This window comes from Larus michahellis, chromosome Z, assembly GCF_964199755.1.
Source record: "Larus michahellis chromosome Z, bLarMic1.1, whole genome shotgun sequence".
NCBI classification, from domain to species: Eukaryota; Metazoa; Chordata; class Aves; order Charadriiformes; family Laridae; genus Larus; species Larus michahellis.
The window spans coordinates 19,996,574-20,014,377 of record NC_133930.1 but is presented as its reverse complement, the minus strand read 5'-3'; the positions used below and the strand labels follow the sequence as shown (position 1 = coordinate 20,014,377).

At 39.4% G+C, this 17,804-nt stretch overlaps 1 protein-coding gene across 1 annotated transcript in view; it reads right to left on the bottom strand.

Moving 5' to 3' along the window:
• The window catches only part of IL31RA (interleukin 31 receptor A), a 40,709-nt gene extending 24,092 nt beyond the window's left edge, over nt 1-16,617 (bottom strand). The window contains exons 1-5 of the mRNA XM_074570676.1: nt 16,448-16,617; nt 6,602-6,683; nt 4,289-4,585; nt 2,825-2,945; nt 507-688 (exon numbers count right to left, since the gene is read on the bottom strand). Coding sequence (XP_074426777.1) covers nt 507-688; nt 2,825-2,945; nt 4,289-4,585; nt 6,602-6,653 — 652 coding nt within the window. The 5' untranslated portion in view covers nt 6,654-6,683; nt 16,448-16,617. The remainder of the gene's footprint in view (nt 1-506; nt 689-2,824; nt 2,946-4,288; nt 4,586-6,601; nt 6,684-16,447) is intronic.
• Between the last annotated feature and the right edge of the window lie 1,187 nt (nt 16,618-17,804).

Sequence of the window (17,804 nt, the reverse complement as noted above, 5' to 3'; positions counted from 1 at the left end):
AATGGATACATCAGACATTAGCTTAAAAAAATATTTTTGTAGTTAGATATTTCATAGCATGAATACAGCACGCTATCATTTTTCACCACCTCTCAGTAAGACCAAGAAATTTCTGAAAATTGATGCTGTACCACCAATCAGCTCAAAGAATTTTACATGAAAAGGCCAACAATTAAAACATAACAAGAGACTTGCTTCAACTAAATTGGAAGCGTCCAAATTTTGATGAAAAAAAATTGGAAAGGATGAAACATTTTATTAAGCCCTCAATGTAATTTCAGAGACTTTGTCATTTTAGTTAACAATTAAAATTAGATGCCATTTCCTAACTGAAACCAATTTAAATCCAAATACCTTTAAAACCAAATGCCCTCTACATAAACTAACTTTGATAACTTTCAGCATTTTCCAACCTGTACGTTATAGGGAGAGAAAAAGAACTAGGGAGGGTGCAGTCAGTTCAACATACACCGCTTTATCTTTATTTCACTCTTTTTTTTAATTACCTATTTTTTCCATAGGTATAGGAACACACTCTGATGAGGCTTCACCCAAAACATTTTCAGCTTTCACCTGAAAACAAAAAGAACTACTATATGGAGTATCTGGATAATAAAACGAACACGACTCCGTTTTGCTTCGGCAGGAGCCCACTGTATTAAGAACAGTCACCCTTCCTCCTGTCATCCTAAAAACAAAGGAGGAAAAAAAAAGAGTTAGAAACTAGAGGATTTTCTTAGAACAACTCAAACTGATTGTTGGATTTCTTTTCTATAAACATATAAATTATTATTTATATGTTTTTGAGGTTGCAGGTTACATTTTTACTGGTAAACTTCTCCTTAGATTATATGTTTGTGCAAATGAATACTCTCTCCTAATTGTACTGCTCCTGCAAATGCATAAAAATAGCCTGCACAGACTCAATTAGTTTTAATTGCAATGAGTAAGACAACTTCCCATCAGCAGTAATGAAGAGTAAAAATGCATTAATAGGGGATCCACATGATATTGTTATTTTCGATTAAAATCCCAAAGAGAAGTGAAATCATGTAACTCCACACAAGACCTCCTTTAAAAATACAGATAGATATACTTGTAACACATGCTGCGTGGAACTACTTGATAACAAGCTGTTATACATATTTTAAATACAGGAAAAAGAAAAGCCAAATTGTACCACTGCCAAGCTATTACAAGGCAATAGAAATTTGATGGACTTTCCTGAAAGAACACACTGATAATACGCTGTCTTTACAGCATATACTTTTATTATAAGTAGTATGGGATGCCAAGCTAACAAAATTTATTTTACTGACCCACAGAGAAATTCTTCAACAAATAAAAACTCATATGTGGGGCCTGTGCTAAATATTTCACATCATGCAGTAAGCAAGCAGATCAAAAAGCATCTTGAGGCTGGTATTTCATGAACATTTTGAATCTCGTGTAAGCCTGCACTGCTGCGAGAGGGAGCAGTCCTGCCTTCCCCAACACGCAAAGCTGTTTGTTCCCATCCACAGCTCCCTGCCCCCTGGTACCAGTGCTTTTCTAGTCATATGGTAAACTCAGCTGGGGAGTTATCTGGATTAACATTAATGGTTAGATTTTACTGGAAATAGTTCTGCAATCCAGTTCACTGAGTGGTTAAAGAAGAATTTGTGCTGGTACAGGAAGGAACAATATTGAAACTCACTTTCAGTAGCTCTTCTAGTTTACGGTTTCACAAACTCAGCTAAGTTATAAAATGTGGAAACACCAGAAGGAGTAAGAAAGTTCCACCTAATGAAGGTGGAAGCCTAACATGTCAAGCCTAAAATGGAGATAAAACTAATGTTCTCCCGCCCTACCAGTTAAATAAAAAAAGATACCATATGCTAGTATAACTTATAGTAAGAAAATGTCTCCTTTGGAGTCCAAATCCTTCCAGTTTTCAAGAACAATTTCAGACATTTTAGAAAACTCTTCATGAAATCATATTACCTATGGTCATGATTAGGCAGAAAAAGAGCACTACATGAAGCACCATTATGAAGAACAGATTAACAAGTATACTTGGGCCAAAATCTGTGCTATCGCTTCCAAAATTTTATCTGAGATCTGCTTTGAAACAACACTGATTTCACCATTTTCACAGTAACTTATGAAAAAGTAAGCTCCTAAACAATATTTAAAATTTATTCAAAAGAATCAAGTATTTATGCTTCTACAATGGGGTCACAAAAACACCAAAAAGCAGGGGACAACATAATTTGTATTTGTAAATACAAATCCCCAGATGCGAGCAATCCAAAAAGGACTGAAACCTTGTGACTCCAAAGGTCCTTAGGTTAAACCCTACTGGTGTCAAGCAGAGTAGCAGGGGCTTAAACAGTTTTAACTGGGAATTGTTTAAAATAGAGGAGGAATTAATCTTTTTTACCCATCCAAAACAAGTCTCATTAGTAACACAGAAAGTTTCTGGGTAACACTCCCACAAAGTGACTCCATTCTCCATTTGTACCCGAGGTCACACAGCTTTTGATCTAATTAGTAATGTTACTTCAAGGAAACAAGTGAACATCAATTTTGATGTAAACATGTGTCTACTGAATATTGGGTTAAGAATGCTCATTTCTTTTAGACAGCGTACTAAAAAGTTATCAGATTGTAACTTTTTTCAACCATTACTAACCACAAATTAATTGAATTTACTGAGGAAATACCATGACTCTGAACTCCGTGATTTTTTCCAAGTTCTCTTTAAACAGAAGTCAGGATATAAGAAGAAGGGAGCTGGTGGCCCCACCCCAGCAATACAATTCCCAATACATCCTATACTTACATTTTTCGGTAAAGAGTATAGTTTGTCCTAAGATTTGTTTCTCTTCCTGATGTCCAGGTGCAGCTAAGTTCAGCTTCAAAGTAATAAATACAGGAAATATTTCCCGGTGTGTCTGGTGGAACTACAACGACACAGGTTAAAAAAAAAAAAAGTAAGTAAGTAACTTTAACATGTAACTGATTTTGTTGGTCAAAAAGCAGATTATGGCAAACTTCACCAAATTTCTTGCATAGCACTTTATTTTATAATTACTTACTGCCCTCAAAACTCCTCACAAAACTAAAAGCAAAACCACTCTCTCTTTCCCTGGGGAAAAAGGGACATTTTCTCCATCTCTTTCTCAGAAGTACTTAACTAAGTGGGCCTGAAGGTATTTTTGCAGTAACTCATTAACAACCTTATATCAAACCACTACATACATTGTCCTGAACCTCTAAGTATACGCACTGCTACACACCTGTAGATCACGGCCAGTGCAGAGAGTAAGAGGGAAATAAAGAAACAACACAAAAGTTCAGGAAAAGGCATTCTCTGAAAGATAAAACTCCTCGTGGTTTCCTTCTCCGGGTGTCTAACCACATACCCTATGGAAACCCCTAATCTGAGGAGCCTGTGTGACCTCAGAGTGCAGAAGACAACTTCCTGGGAAACACATCCATGTGACCTTGTAGAGGTCACTAATTCTGGACTCTCTTTATCTTATAAACAAGGTTACACAAAAGAAACAAAGAAACAATCCTCTGCCATCTCTGTAGTCTGAAATCATCCATTACAATGTGACACTGTCAAAGACTTCTTTCTTAAAGCCAGACTTCTTCACTTGATAGAAGAAATTTGAGTTGAAAGGAAGAGAACTGCACCCAGTGAAATAAACTGGCTGAAAAAGCCCTCTGTCCACATTAGTACTTTTCTGTCCCACCTAATATAATACTCAAAAGATCTTTCTTTTTTTTGACAAGCACACTAGACTTTGCAGACAGGCAACACCTTCTGATGGTTTTTATTCCACAGATGTATTTTTCTGCATTTATTGCTTCTTTACTGGAATGGGACCCCCAGGCATACATTACTATGATCTGGACTTAATCTGTTCAATACAGTAGAGAATTTGCATACATATTTATTCTGTAACCTTCTCCATAAGAAATTGTAATTATGATTTCTTTGGAACAGAACATTTCTCCCCCCCTGGAGAAAGCTCAAGTTGGCTAGGGTAGACAAAAGACATAACCAAAGGGACAGACACAGCACACTCTAAACTCAACAGAAAACCTCCACTCACTCCAGCTGGCCAAAAGTCAGGGTCAGAGAAGCTATGGACCACTGTCAGTAAGGAACGACTGCAATTTCATGCTTTATTTCAGGAAAAAAAATAAAAAAGAAAAAAAAAGTTGTTTTAAAAGTATTTTTTTACAGGAAGTTATTGAAAAATGTTACATATCGTTTTTCCGCATTTCTACTTACAGCCAGATTTAACTTCAGTGTGAACCAGAAGCTGTTCCTTGCCCAAGTACTTAGTGAAACATTTCACATGAGCTTTGCTGTAAGTGAAATTATGGATGGTTATACTAGATACAGTCTCGTTCACAATGTTATAGTTTTCCTGGGCAATCAAATCATGATTCAATTTCCAGATGATGTGGCTTGCATTTCTGTGAGGTGTGTAGCGTTTTCCAAGAACACAAAAGAGTTTCAGGGTGGATCCTCTTTCAATTTCAGGAGATGAAGGAAAAATGTCAGCATCTCTGATAGAGTTCTCATCTAAAAACAAAATCAAAGATAACACATAACCTAATTCCTTTTAAAACACCAGTGGGAAAATTATAACTTATTTTGTTGTCTACAGATCATTTAATTAGGTTTTTTTCATATGGAGTTCAAATAAAACGCTCAGTCACTTGAATCAGGTATTGCTATTTGGAAACTCAGTTCACATTGATTACTATATTAACATAGGTATTATATAAGAATGATGTTTCTATACCTTCCCAGAAATTTCAACTTGAATGTTTTCTAATAGCTGAAAATGAAAAAAAAGACTCTTGTCTTTTAAATCTGTTGTTAAAAACATTCCTGTAAAAGGTATGTAAAATGCATACCATTTAGATGTTATCATTACTAATTGCTATATCAGAAAATACATCAAACTGATAAGTTGTAGATTTACAACTAGGCTGAAATATACTTAATATCTCATTAGTACTTTTACCCCTCATAGGATTTATATTGCCAGATACAGTGCAGGAATTGTATGCAAAATGCATGTAAAAGGAAAACCCAGAAGCAGGCCGAATGAATGAATTCAGAAACAAAGTTATCAAACAGCGCGTGAATCACCCATTAGAGTCCTGCAAGGACCTAGCTGTTTATTGTTTTGCTGCTACTTATTTCTTGAAGCTAAATTTCATAAGTAATCTGTTAAATAAAATTTAAAAAAAAAAAAAAACAACTTCTACAGATAGAATTTCTTTACTAGAATGTAGTAATGAAAGGGAATCAAGAATTAAACTTTCTTCCTTGTTTTCTGGCATTTCTCTCCTTTCGGGTGTATTAACAGTAAATTGCTTCCTATGTTTCTTTTTGTGTCCTTTTTGTTTCTAAGTAATTTCTTTATGTTTCAAAGTTATACTAATGGCTGTTTTACACTCTACTGCACAAATTTTACTTTATATCAGTTGCAAGCAATTACCTGCACTGTTTCGTGTATTGTCCAAGCTCCTACAAACATATGCCCCGCTCTTCCACGTAATCCCCAAACAATTTAAGCCACAAATACCACTATATAATAAATTTATGTTGTGTGTTAAGTTGCATATAATAAATTGCATGTGAAATGTCAATTATTGTCCTCGTGATTTCCTATTCCAACTTATACTATTCAACATAATCAGTTTATTGTGCCACCACACAAGGAGCATTTTTAACCCTCAACCACTCCCTCGCTGCTGTCATCCCCTTTGCACGCCGCAGGTGCCTGCGTAGTGAACCAAACGGAAACTGATACAGATGAGAAATAACAACCTGGCAAAAAATAACATCGTTCTCCCTCCAGATCGGATTCCTCGCCACTTCACAACTAGCCACACAAACATGCGCTCCAGCAGAAGGAGAGGGAGACAAGAGGCAGAGGAAGTGCGGAACTACCTGCTCTTCCAACTTCAGAAGTTACCTGCACTGGCTTAAACTGACTGTGATACTACCACATTAAAAAAAATTAAAATAACAAATTGAAAAAATCAATAGTCACACGTTGTTAAGTGACATTTAAAATTAGGAATGACAACATTAGTAGTCATTGCATGAATCTCTGAATAGGTAATATTTGACTTAAAACAGTCCAAAACCAGCAGACATTAGCTGCATTTTAAGTGTTCATGTTTTACACAAACATTAATTTGATCCATCAGCAGATCTCCAAAGTTACCACCTTTGCAACCCAACAAGAAGTGAACTATGATATGACTTCCAGATGCAGATTACCCTTCTATATCCTGTGCAACAGGGAAACAAAGTAAGTTTTAAAATACTTCTCTTTTTTAATACTTGAAATACAAAAGAAAACAAATCCATCGCAATTAACATTCCACAAGAGGACATCAAGACTGATATAAATTGATCTTTCTCTCTATACTGTACACTACTTAGTCAATCACCTATTCACTTCTATTTTTAGAATACATTTTTTTCATTTCAGAACTCTGACATTTCATTTGGAGAAGGTTACCTTTTGGAAAACTTTCTTATGGCAAGACAGGTGCTAATAATCAGGAAACATACCTGCTATAGAGCTGCAGAGCAGGACGAACATCCAAATCAAACAGTTGAACATCTCCTTTTCAGGAACTATGGGCAGGAAATGCTGTCGTAAAAACAAAAATAATATACTTCAAGCAAAGATGCCCCTGTAATACTTCATAGGCATTTGTATAGGAGTTAATAAGGCTATTCAGCATTTCTCACTTGTGTTCAAGTTAAGTACTGCTTTGTCTAAGTGTTACTTTCCTGCACGATGGGAGAAATTTGATGCCGTTTTCCAAAGATACGTGTATATGTATGCTATAAAGAAGAGAGAGGTAAGTGCACCTGAAATCCTTCTGAGGGCAATCCAATCCACCTAAATAATTTACTTTCCAAGGCCCGTGTAAAGAATTCGTAAGAAATATATCTACACCTGCTTGACATCTGGCCTGCGGAGCCATCTTCTGAGCAGATTCACTCAACAGAGGGAATTCTTTTGAAAAGGAAGGCTGTTGCAGAAGGAATGATTCACATCTCTTGCGCATCAGCACCTAATACAATAATTGTTCAGGAAGTGGGCAACAGTTCCAGGCCATCATCCACCCAAGAGAGGGTGAATTCACATTGGTTTTATCCCAACTAAGTGCTCCAGGCACCGGACTTGAGGACACTGCAGAGGCAAGGGAAGGCACCTCTCTTTGGCTTGCCCTTTGAAGCTGAACTGCCGTGCAGCCAAAAAACCCCAAAACTCTGAGGTAAGAAGGAGGAAAGCAAAGAAGTAGAATGATTTCTTCTAAAAGTACAGCTGAATCTAGGGTTCCAGGGGAAAAATTACAGAAATCAAACACTCCCCTTGCCTCAAGCACTGCTGTCATCACTCACAGAATCACAGAGTGGAGGGGACTTCTGGAGGTCATCTGGTCCAACCACTCTGCCCAAGCACAGCCACCCAGAGCCAGTTACCCAGGAGCATGTCCAGATGGCTTTTGAAGCTCTCTAAGGATGGAAAGTCCACAACCTCTCTGGTTTACCTGCTCCAATGCTTGGTCACCCTCAGAGTGAAAAAGTGTTCCTGATGTTCAGAGGGAACCTCCTGTGTTTCAGTTTGTGCCCATTGCCTCCTGTTCTGTCACTGGGCACCACCGGAAAGAGCCTGGCTCCACGTTCTTTGCACCCCCACTTCAGGCATTGACAAGATTCCCGCTGAGCCTTCTTGGAGGCCGAATAGTCCCAGCTTTCTCAGCCTTCTCCTATATGCTCCAGTCCCTTAATCATCATTGTTGCTGTTCATTGGACAGTACATCCATGTCTCTCTTGTACTGGGGAGTCCAGAACTGGACCCAGTACTCCACCAGTGCTGAGCAGGGGGAAAGGATCACCTCCCTTGACTTTCTGGTTACAGTCCTCCTGATGCAGCCCAGGATACCACTTGACACATGGGCACCATGCTAATTCATGTTCTACCTGGTGTCCACCAAGACGCCCAGGGCCTTTTCTGCAAAACTGCCCTCCAGATGGTCAGTCCCCTGTACTGGTGTCTGGGGGTTGTTCCTCAACAGGTGCAGGATCTGGCACTTCTCCTTGTTGAACTTCATGAGGTTCCAGGCAGACCACCTCTCCAGCTTGCCGAGGTCCCTCCCTCCCAGTTCTGTGTCATCAGCAAACTTGCTGAGGGTATGCTCTGCACCATCATCCAGATCCTTAATGAAGATGATAAACAGCACTGGATCCAGTATTGACCCCTGGGGTACACCACTAGTCATTGGCCTCCAACTAGGCTTTGTGCCACTGATCACCACTCTCTGGGCCCAATTGTTCAGCCAGTTTTCAATCATAGAATCGTCTAGGTTAGAAAAGACCTTTAAGATCATCAAGTCCAACCATTAACCTAGCACTGCCAAGTCCACCACTAAACCATGTCCCCAAGTGCCACACCTACACGTCTTTTAAATACCTCCAGGGATGGTGATTCAACCACTTCCCTGGGCCACCTCACCATCTGCTCATTCAGCCCATACTTCATCAGCTTGTCTGTAAGAACCCCTTGTCTGTAAAGCAGCCTGACTCCAACATGAAGGGCAGAGTATGTTGCAATCCAGGCTACTCCTTTGGCTAGTAAGCAGGAGATCTGCCTGTAGAAAACAGGTTTCAGATCCCCTTCAGCAGATGAGGGTCTAGGGCCCAGTATTCCTGCTTAATGGACAAGTAGCTCTAGCTACTATGTTCATAAGCAAAAGGTGGGCATTACCATTGCTGCAGTTAGTTAGGATCCCTGTTTCACATAAGGCTTTCAGATTTATCCAAGTAGCTGCTGGAAATTTGGCTCTCCATGCAAACCTGTATCTCAGGAGGGTTTCCAAGTGGGAGGCGAGTGCTATCTCCCTAGACAGGACATGAACACCAGGAGCTTTTACACCAAAAAAGGCATGTCCTCCTCCCACAATTTGGACAATGCTAGGAAGCAGGTGTGCACCAGGTCACTGCTTGGGACAGAGATCTATAGGTGGGATATAGGCAGAGGGGTTCTACCCTAGATTATTCCATTCCACAAAAACCTCTTGGTTTTGCTACAAAATGAAGTTTTTCAGTTGTCTAAACCAGAAAACCATCGTATAAAAACACTTTGTGCTCAGTTTCTGTCCGAATTCATCTTAAATGTTATTTTCAGTCTGTTTCAGGAAGTATTTTTTACACTTTGAGGCTATGACAGTGCAAAACAGGAGAAAAAAAGGACACATGAGATAAAAAGAGAAATGAGGGAGTTTACGCAGTGACACACTCCTGAAATACAGCTGTAGCAAGATGTGTACCAACAAGAAACAAAGCAATTACAAAAAGAGAATCTATTACTACTTTAATTACCTAGGGTGTAAGTTCTTTTTCTCAAAGCAGTAAAGATGAATTACACTATTGATGGCAAAGAACCTTAAGCAATTGTTCCAGACATTCTGCACCAGCAGGTGCAGAATTAAAAATAGATGCAGACTTGAAAATATTTAGATAGATCTTCCTATATTTTAGAATGCATATAGTCCATAGCAATGTTGATGAGATACTAGAAGTTCTACTGTGTTAAAGCTAAGAATATATTCAGTAAGCACTAAAATGTGTGTTTATTCCTATTATATTTTTTAAAGTTTAAGAAAGATACCAAAGTAAAAAACTCAGTCCTGTAGTTATGGCTACAAGAAAACTACATTCCATTCAAAAATAAAGAAAAATCATAATGAAGGCTCAAAAAAGGCTTTGACAACTTAACAGGTACACACACCAATGATTGCTATACAGCTGTGGTAAACACCGATGTAGCCAGTAGTCCATTAGCTAGGAGACTAATAGTTGCAGAAAACCAACATGCTTTAAAGGTGATTATCAACATCAACAAAACCAAGCAAAAAACCCAAGTGCACTACAAGATGATGTGCCTAATCAAAACTAAGAAGAATGGTAAGCCAAAACCAAATCAATAAAGAGTTACAGATGCTACGCTTGCATAAGCTTTTTTTTTTTAAACTTTAAATAATTTTATTGGTCAAGTAAAATGTTTTTGCAACAGCTCTATGAATATGGCTTTAATCTTGGAGCATATACTCATTTGTGAGAATACCAAATCCTCTGTGTGGCATGTGAAGATAAGCATACATATAATTGCTTACAGGAAAGAGCTTAGTCACTTAACATAAAAAATAAAGCTATATTCTTTCTTTTCTTAACTGCTAGCAACATGTAATAAAAGCTCACTGTGTACTCTCTGTTTTAAAGACTTCATGATTTAAAACCAATAGCTCAAAGCACAGGCTTTCCACTTGTCTGCATCAACCATAGAACACAAGGTTTACATTTTATGACCGTGACTAATTAAATTTCCCCTAGTGATTGACTTCTTCCTTAGATACACTGAACATAACTACACAGTAACAAAATCCAGTAAAAGTTGCTGTAAGATTAGATAACAGTGTGACAAGACACGACTGCTTCCAGATCATATAGGCAGAGTCATCATTTCAAATATATGCAACTATGAAAGAATAGAGCAAAAAGAGAGAAACGCACTGTCACCACAGAGCAGCTGTCAATACGGAACTTGATTACACTGCTCTAGGTAAAAAGTGCTAATAGGTTTTCGTGCTTCGTGGACAAAAAAAATAAATCAGGTAATACCAAGAACAAAACGAAGATCATGGTTCTCCCCAGGTAGGACATACAAAGTCCCTTCCAGCCTAGGAAAGGATCGATTTATGAAACATTTTAATAAAATTAACAGCCTATTTCAACAGAAGAGCCGGTGCCAAAAAAGCAACCGTGAGCTGACATGGACACCGACTTTATCTGGGAACCATTACCCTTCTTCTGGAAATTAAATTATTTTATAGATTTTTGCTGTGAGTTTGTGATAAAAAAATAAAAGACAGTATGAGTGGAAGCATGGCCTTGGTTAAAGCATAGAACACTTCAAAGGGTGCAAAAACTCTGTCAGGGAGTTGAAGAACAATCTGCTATTAAAAAAAAAAAAAAAGAAAACAAAACCAAAACAAGAAAAAAGGAAAAAGCCTATCAAGTTTATCAAACATTTTCCACTGTCTTTTTTTGCTTACAGCTTTGCAAAGCTCTAAAAGTTTCTGCTGATATTCTACATACGCTGGTTCACTATTTTGTGGGCACATGAGATAGAAGAGGCTGCATTTCAGCCAAATGTAATAATTCAGCTATTTCCACAAATAAGGAAAACATTTTTTTTTAATCATATTCCTTTGATTAGCTCCAGCAATCCCACACTTTTTTAGCAAGGAATTGGAACTCAAAAGTATTGGGAAATTCTAAAAACATTTCTGAATTATGCTTGTGCTAAAAAATACCACATACTGCCGCATACCCCACCACAGTGGAGCGCAGCGCTGAAAGATCAGGCACGGCAACTATAGCCGCGATGCCAAGTTACAAGCCTTTGAAAAGTTCTAGTTCCACATGCTCACCAGAAAGCTTGAGCAGCCAAAGATCCCACCCACGCTCAGTGAGCACTCCTTGTCCTGGGCCCACACATACCTTTTCCCACTCTTCTAGTGGTCCTCTAGTGCCTATCACACACTTGCTAAAACAGCAGAAAACTAAGCAAAAAAACCCGTGGTTTTGCTACATTAGCAAATGTAAGCAACTTGCTACGTGATTTGACAGGCATCCAAGTTGGTGAAATAGATGAGAGCTGCTGTGAGCTGCTCATTTGGCTCAGTCCCGATGCTATGTTGCATCTCCTTCCACTTTCTCCAATACCGATTAGCAGCCAGTAATTTGACATGCCAGCTGCTCGTCACTAGATGTCAGAGACCAGGGTTCAGCAGGTTACAACCCCGCTCATGTCTTGTCGTGGTTGTCGCTATATTGATAACGTGACTAAACAGCTCTCTGGCCATTTACTTAAGAGATCACACGTGTGAAAGTGAAGAGAGAACATTCCTGAGTGAAAGTCACATCATAAATTCAGAAGCGCTTCACTTCAAGATACCTATAAAAGCTAAATTCTGATGACTAAACAAATAGCATGAATAGAACTGTCTTCTTCAACTACTTAAAAAAGTGATTCACCAAAGCCAGATTTCTTGCAGGAAGTGGCAATCTCAATGAAGGTGTCATTAAAAGAATAAAAAAATTGTGTAACATAGTTGATGAAACAAGGAACAAGGTTTTCTCAATACCAAAACCTCTAGTTTTCCATTTTCATTTTGAAATGTAAGTTCTTTGGAAGAGCTATGGTTTAAAAATTTAAAGAAGTCAGAGGAAAAGATTACCCAAAGTAATTTTTTCACATACTCTATTTAGGACTATTTCTTAATCACCCTTCTCCCCTGTTTCAGGACAGGAAAGCTTTTTCCATTCAGACCCAATTCTAAGATCGTTTTTAACTACACTAACACATATTTCTGCATGCAGCGTAGCTGTTACACCATGAATAAAGAACATGGTATGTCTATAAATGGAAAGGCAGTCTGACTTTAGACTATATAAAACGTAAGCCCAGTCATCTTCAAGAATTTATAACATCATGGAATCAACTAGGTTGGAAGGGCCTTTTAAAATCATCGAGTCCAACCATCAACCTAACACTGCTAAGTCCACCACTAAACCATGTCCCACAGCATCACTTATACCTGTCTTCTAAATACCTCCAGGGGTAGTGACTCCACCACTTCCCTGGGCGGCCTGTTCCAATGCTTGACAACCCTTTTGGTGAAGAAATTTTTCCTAATATCCATCCTAAACGTTCCCTGGTGCAACCTGAGGCCATTTCCTATTGTCCTATCACTTGTTACTTGTGAGAAGAGAGCGACCACACCTCAACACCTTTGCTCGAACCTGACAGGGCATCCTTTCCTACTAAGCCTGACACTCTTCTAACAACTATGAAAGAGGAAATAAGATGAACAGCCGTTGCTGTCTTCTATTTAGGGTTTAGTAGCAATTGCTACTGCTCTGCCAAGCCAGATACCATAGGGAGAGACAGACCTTGCCCTATACAAGATCAGCCAACGCTGAATGTCAGGAGACCTCTCTGGGACAACTGCGATGTTATGCACAGATGCAACTGGAATAGCCATAACCATCAGTTTTCAGAACTCCAAGGTTGAATTCCATCAGCATTTACAGAAATTCTAGAGGAAAGAGGACATTTCAGGCAAACAACCCAAATATGTCCTTCAGTATCCTTCCTAGAAAACAGGGTATAGAAGCGTCAGCTTCCAGAATTGGTCAGGATGCCATCAAGGGCAAGTACCGGTGAGCATGAGAAGAAGAAAACAGAGGTTTCTCCACACAGGTCAGAGAAGAGACTGTCATGTAAACATACTGAAGGAAGCAGCAAATATGAGGGACAGCTAATGGCTTTTCCTAACATTCTAATCCCTATAAATCATGCCGTGACAAGCTCATCCATGGGAAAAATGACAGACACTGGAGTGGAAGATCCTGAGGACACTGGTTTCATAACCCACAGTCCTTAACGGAGCTAAAAATAGTCAACTGAACCTCAGACTAGGATGAATAAGCTCTAAAATTTTAACATTTAAATATAACTTGATTTAAACAGGACTTAGGTGAATTTTCTTTTGAAAAATAAACCAATTTAAATTTGAAATTATGACAGCCTATTTTAAAGTGTAATGCTATCATAATCTACTAAAATCACTTGAACTAAATAAATTCAACAATACATATTTATGGGGAAAAGCAAAACCAGTAAATAAATTCAACAATACTTATTTATGGAGAAAACAGAAACCACTAAGCTTACGGACACATTTGAATGGGCAGTGTGGAGCAGAGTCCCTTGAAATGCTGTGCCAAATTTTGACCGCAGAAACTTCTTATAAAGATGCCACAGCGGACAAAAAATAAAACCCCAAAACCAAACAAACAACAGAAAAACCCAAAGGCTGTACTCATCAAGTTCAAGGACTTGTTAATTCAAAAGCTGCAAATCAACTGGAAACTTAAAAAGCAGGAAAGCCATTTTCCTCTTTCAGTCTCTAAATGAAAAAAAAATAGGCAGAAAAGGATAAGATACTTTTGTTCTAAAATCCTGAAGGACATAGTGACCAGGAAAGGTCAGCTCAGTCAACAACTGCTGGTAACAGCTATTTTGTTTAGTATTACCTAAGGTTACAGATGCAAAACATGTTTTGATGAACCCTTTCTTTTGTTATAGAACAATATTTAACAGCATACTGAATATTAATATATTTTAATATAAAATGCTGTGTATTATATTTAAATTCCAATTTTTACCTCAATGCAGCTTGATAATAATACAGAAAAATAATTAATACATAGCTAGTAAATAGAATATAGTTCATTGTTCTCTGAGCAAGGATAACAAATACGCCTCTAAATATGTCTCAAGGTACAAAATGCTCAGCTAGATAAAAAAGCTGCAAAATAAATATCTATTTGCTAATTAATACATTATACCTCATAATAAAAACTTGATTTTTAGGGAAAAGGCTTAAAGCTACAAACACAAAACAAGATTTAATTTCTTGATTTTTACATATTGGTCCCTTTTTTCATGTAAACTATGTGATTACATGCAATATTTTGGTTACATTTGTTACAATATTACATCATATATTTTAGAAAACATTAAACTCAGACTCATTACAGACTCACCCAACAGTGAGTTTTGCGTTTATACTACTATTGCATCACTTATTCTTGTTTTCAGGAGTTAATTTGGAATATAGACAATATCTACACATCATTTCATGTCATACCTTTTTCACAGTGATTAAGAAGCATGCTTACACTCCCACGGTCAAATATCCTTCTGTATATTCATCTCAACCTTACATAAAGGTAGAGAGTATACATTAAGTCCTCTTTTCACCTGTTCCTTACCACCTTTCACTGCTGGATGCTGAGAACACCTCATGTACCTTGTTACAGGAATATAAGATCACTACCAGGCACTTACCTGCTATGCCTGTTACTGTGCATCTAAACAGAACGTTAGCCCTTTTTTTCCCCAACAGAGGACACAGTCATCTAAAACAGTCTTTATCTTACCACTTCCCAAGAGTTTTTTGTCCTGTTGAGCACCCTCTGTATTCTTTGATCCCAAATATCTTGGTGTTGACCTGCATAAGATGATTCAGATTATCTCATAGAGGTTATATATCCAGTTTTTCTTTTGTTTACTACCTATACTGTGAACTTTGGAAAAAATATTTTTATATCTGTCAAAACTGCTAGGTGAAACATGGCATGGTAGTGTGAAACCAGGCTCCGTAGGACCTACTAAAAACAGCTACGTTTTGAGATCTCCCTGAGATGTCCCTTTGAAATCTCCCCGAGTACAGCATTTTTTAATTGAAAATTTAAAATTTTTTAATTTTTTGAAAATAAAAAATTTAAAAAAAAAATCCCTACAAGCACCAAATAATGCAAAAAATTACCAGACTTACATTATTATTATAGAAAAATCAAGATCTTTAAGTTTGGTACTGCAACCTCTATGATATAAACCTAAAGCTTTTCCTCACACACATTTTTATGCCTTTCGAGACCTGTTGTTACTGATAAGCCTCTATCTGACAGAAAAATCTGAACTGACCATTCCATTCTTTTGCCCAATACGTGAAGCTTTCTTCAAGCATGAACACATTCTCTTGCCGAGTGTCTTAATTCATAGATGGAGGACAGAAGTTGGATTTCAACTATTTTAGACAATCATCATCAAAAGAGAACAATCACACAGACCATTACACACCAGAAGTTCAGTGCAGGTTCCCAAACTTAAGCATGAGCGACACTCATGACAGACGTGTACACAAGCATAATACAGAATTATTTTGTTTCCAGGAGGAAAAAGCTGTGCAAGCATAGAAAAGGCATGGGGCCAGTGTATTTAAACCTGATGTTCCACTTTGAGAAAATTTGCGTGAATACAAAAAATCGAAGCAGCCAGCAGTTAGGAAAGAGCTCTTACCGCCTTTGACGATTGCATATATTTGCAAACATTTTGAGAACTAACTCTTACTACTGTGCGTACAAAGAAAAACACTGCCAAGCATCTGTATCATATTCTTCCCAAAAAAAAGACAAATGCAAACAGCTAAATTGGAAGTTCCAACTCTTACTGTCTCATAGACTTGGAAGAAAGAAACCGAAAGGAGGTGCTTGGCCCGGAGAGACACAGAAGCATGCACTGCCTTAAGACTGGGATGAACATCTGGAGTGATGTGAATGCAAGCACGCATCACCGCCGGTGAAGATCGACCCCAGCAACACTCCGGGGAAGAATTACACACTTTCCCACGCTCCATATTAACAAAAAAGAGCAGAGAGACCTCTGCTTAAAAAATTAAAAAAAAAAAAAAAAAAGATCTTTTCACTTACCGGAGCTTCAGGACGGCCGTCTGGCTCAACAGGGACCTCCGCCGCCCCGCGACTGAGAAGGGATGTGGCAAAATAGGAAGTTACCACCCCCCGCACGAGTAACACTTTTTCCTGTAATTCTGAAAGCCAGAAACCCCCGCCCCCCGGCACCAGCACTCGCGGGGGAGCCGTGTCGGACTCTTCCTCCGCTCCTACGGCTGCCTCCGCACCGGCGCCGAGCCCCGCCGCCCGCGGAGAGGCTGCTCGTGGGAGGGGGATGCTGCTACCGGGGAGAGGGGGATGCTGCTGCCCGGGGGAGGGGGATGCTGCTACTGGGGGGAGGGGGATGCTACCGCCCGGGGGAGGGGGATGCTGCTGCCGGGGGGAGGGGGATGCTACTGCCCGGGGGAGGGGGATGCTGCTACCGGGGGGAGGGGGATGCTGCTGCCCGTGGGAGGGAGCATCCCCGAAAGGGGCGGGGGGAGCCCGGCCCTGCTGGGCCACCGCCTCGGGGACAGGGACAAGGGAGAAGGGGGGGGTGGGGGGAGGAGGGGGCGGACGCCGGCCCCACAGCCCGCAACTCCCACAGCTGTCGGTTTTTAGGACTCCTCGGCACAAATCTCTCCAAGGCGCGAAGCATTCGGCTACACAGCGTCGCACGCGGCAGCACGTCGACGCAGATGAGTCAATTCGGCGATGTCTTTAAATCGCATAAGCGCAGGCAGTGAAACAAGCGGATCAGGTAACAGCCGCCGCCGAGCAGCACTCACACGTATGTACCCCGTGCATTATTTAGGGCTTCAGCACCGTCAGAGAAACAACTGAAGTTATGATCCCTTTTAAAGCTAACGTATTGCAGTTAGTGACTTAGAAGAAAACTGCGGCCATCAGCAATATAAAAAGGAATAAGAACAATGAGAATTAGAAGGACTATTGCAATTAAGAGAGATACTGTGAAGTTAGTAAATGGAAATCCAAAGTCCGCAGTAACGTACCTCTTACTAAGCACTACCAGTCCTTTCTAAGCACTCTCCAAGAGCAGATACTGCATTCTAATAGCTCAATCAATACAGACGTCATCCAGAGGTTTCGGCCCCAATTCCAGAAGAGATCCATAATAACAACAAATGTGTTTATCCTACACCAATGTCACAGGTAGGACAAGCTGTAGATATGGATACAGAGCTTTATTTTAAAACCAGTGACATTTGAGCTGTCATCCCAATCGGTTCTCTCACCCACTCACTTAGGCCCATCAGCCCTTCTCATCAAGGAGACGGGCACTGGTCTGGGGAATTTGTGCTGGCTCCCTGCTCCACCAGCCCCAAGCATTACCAACCAGGGTCCCCAACTCTTCCAGAGTCTGTCTCCATGTACC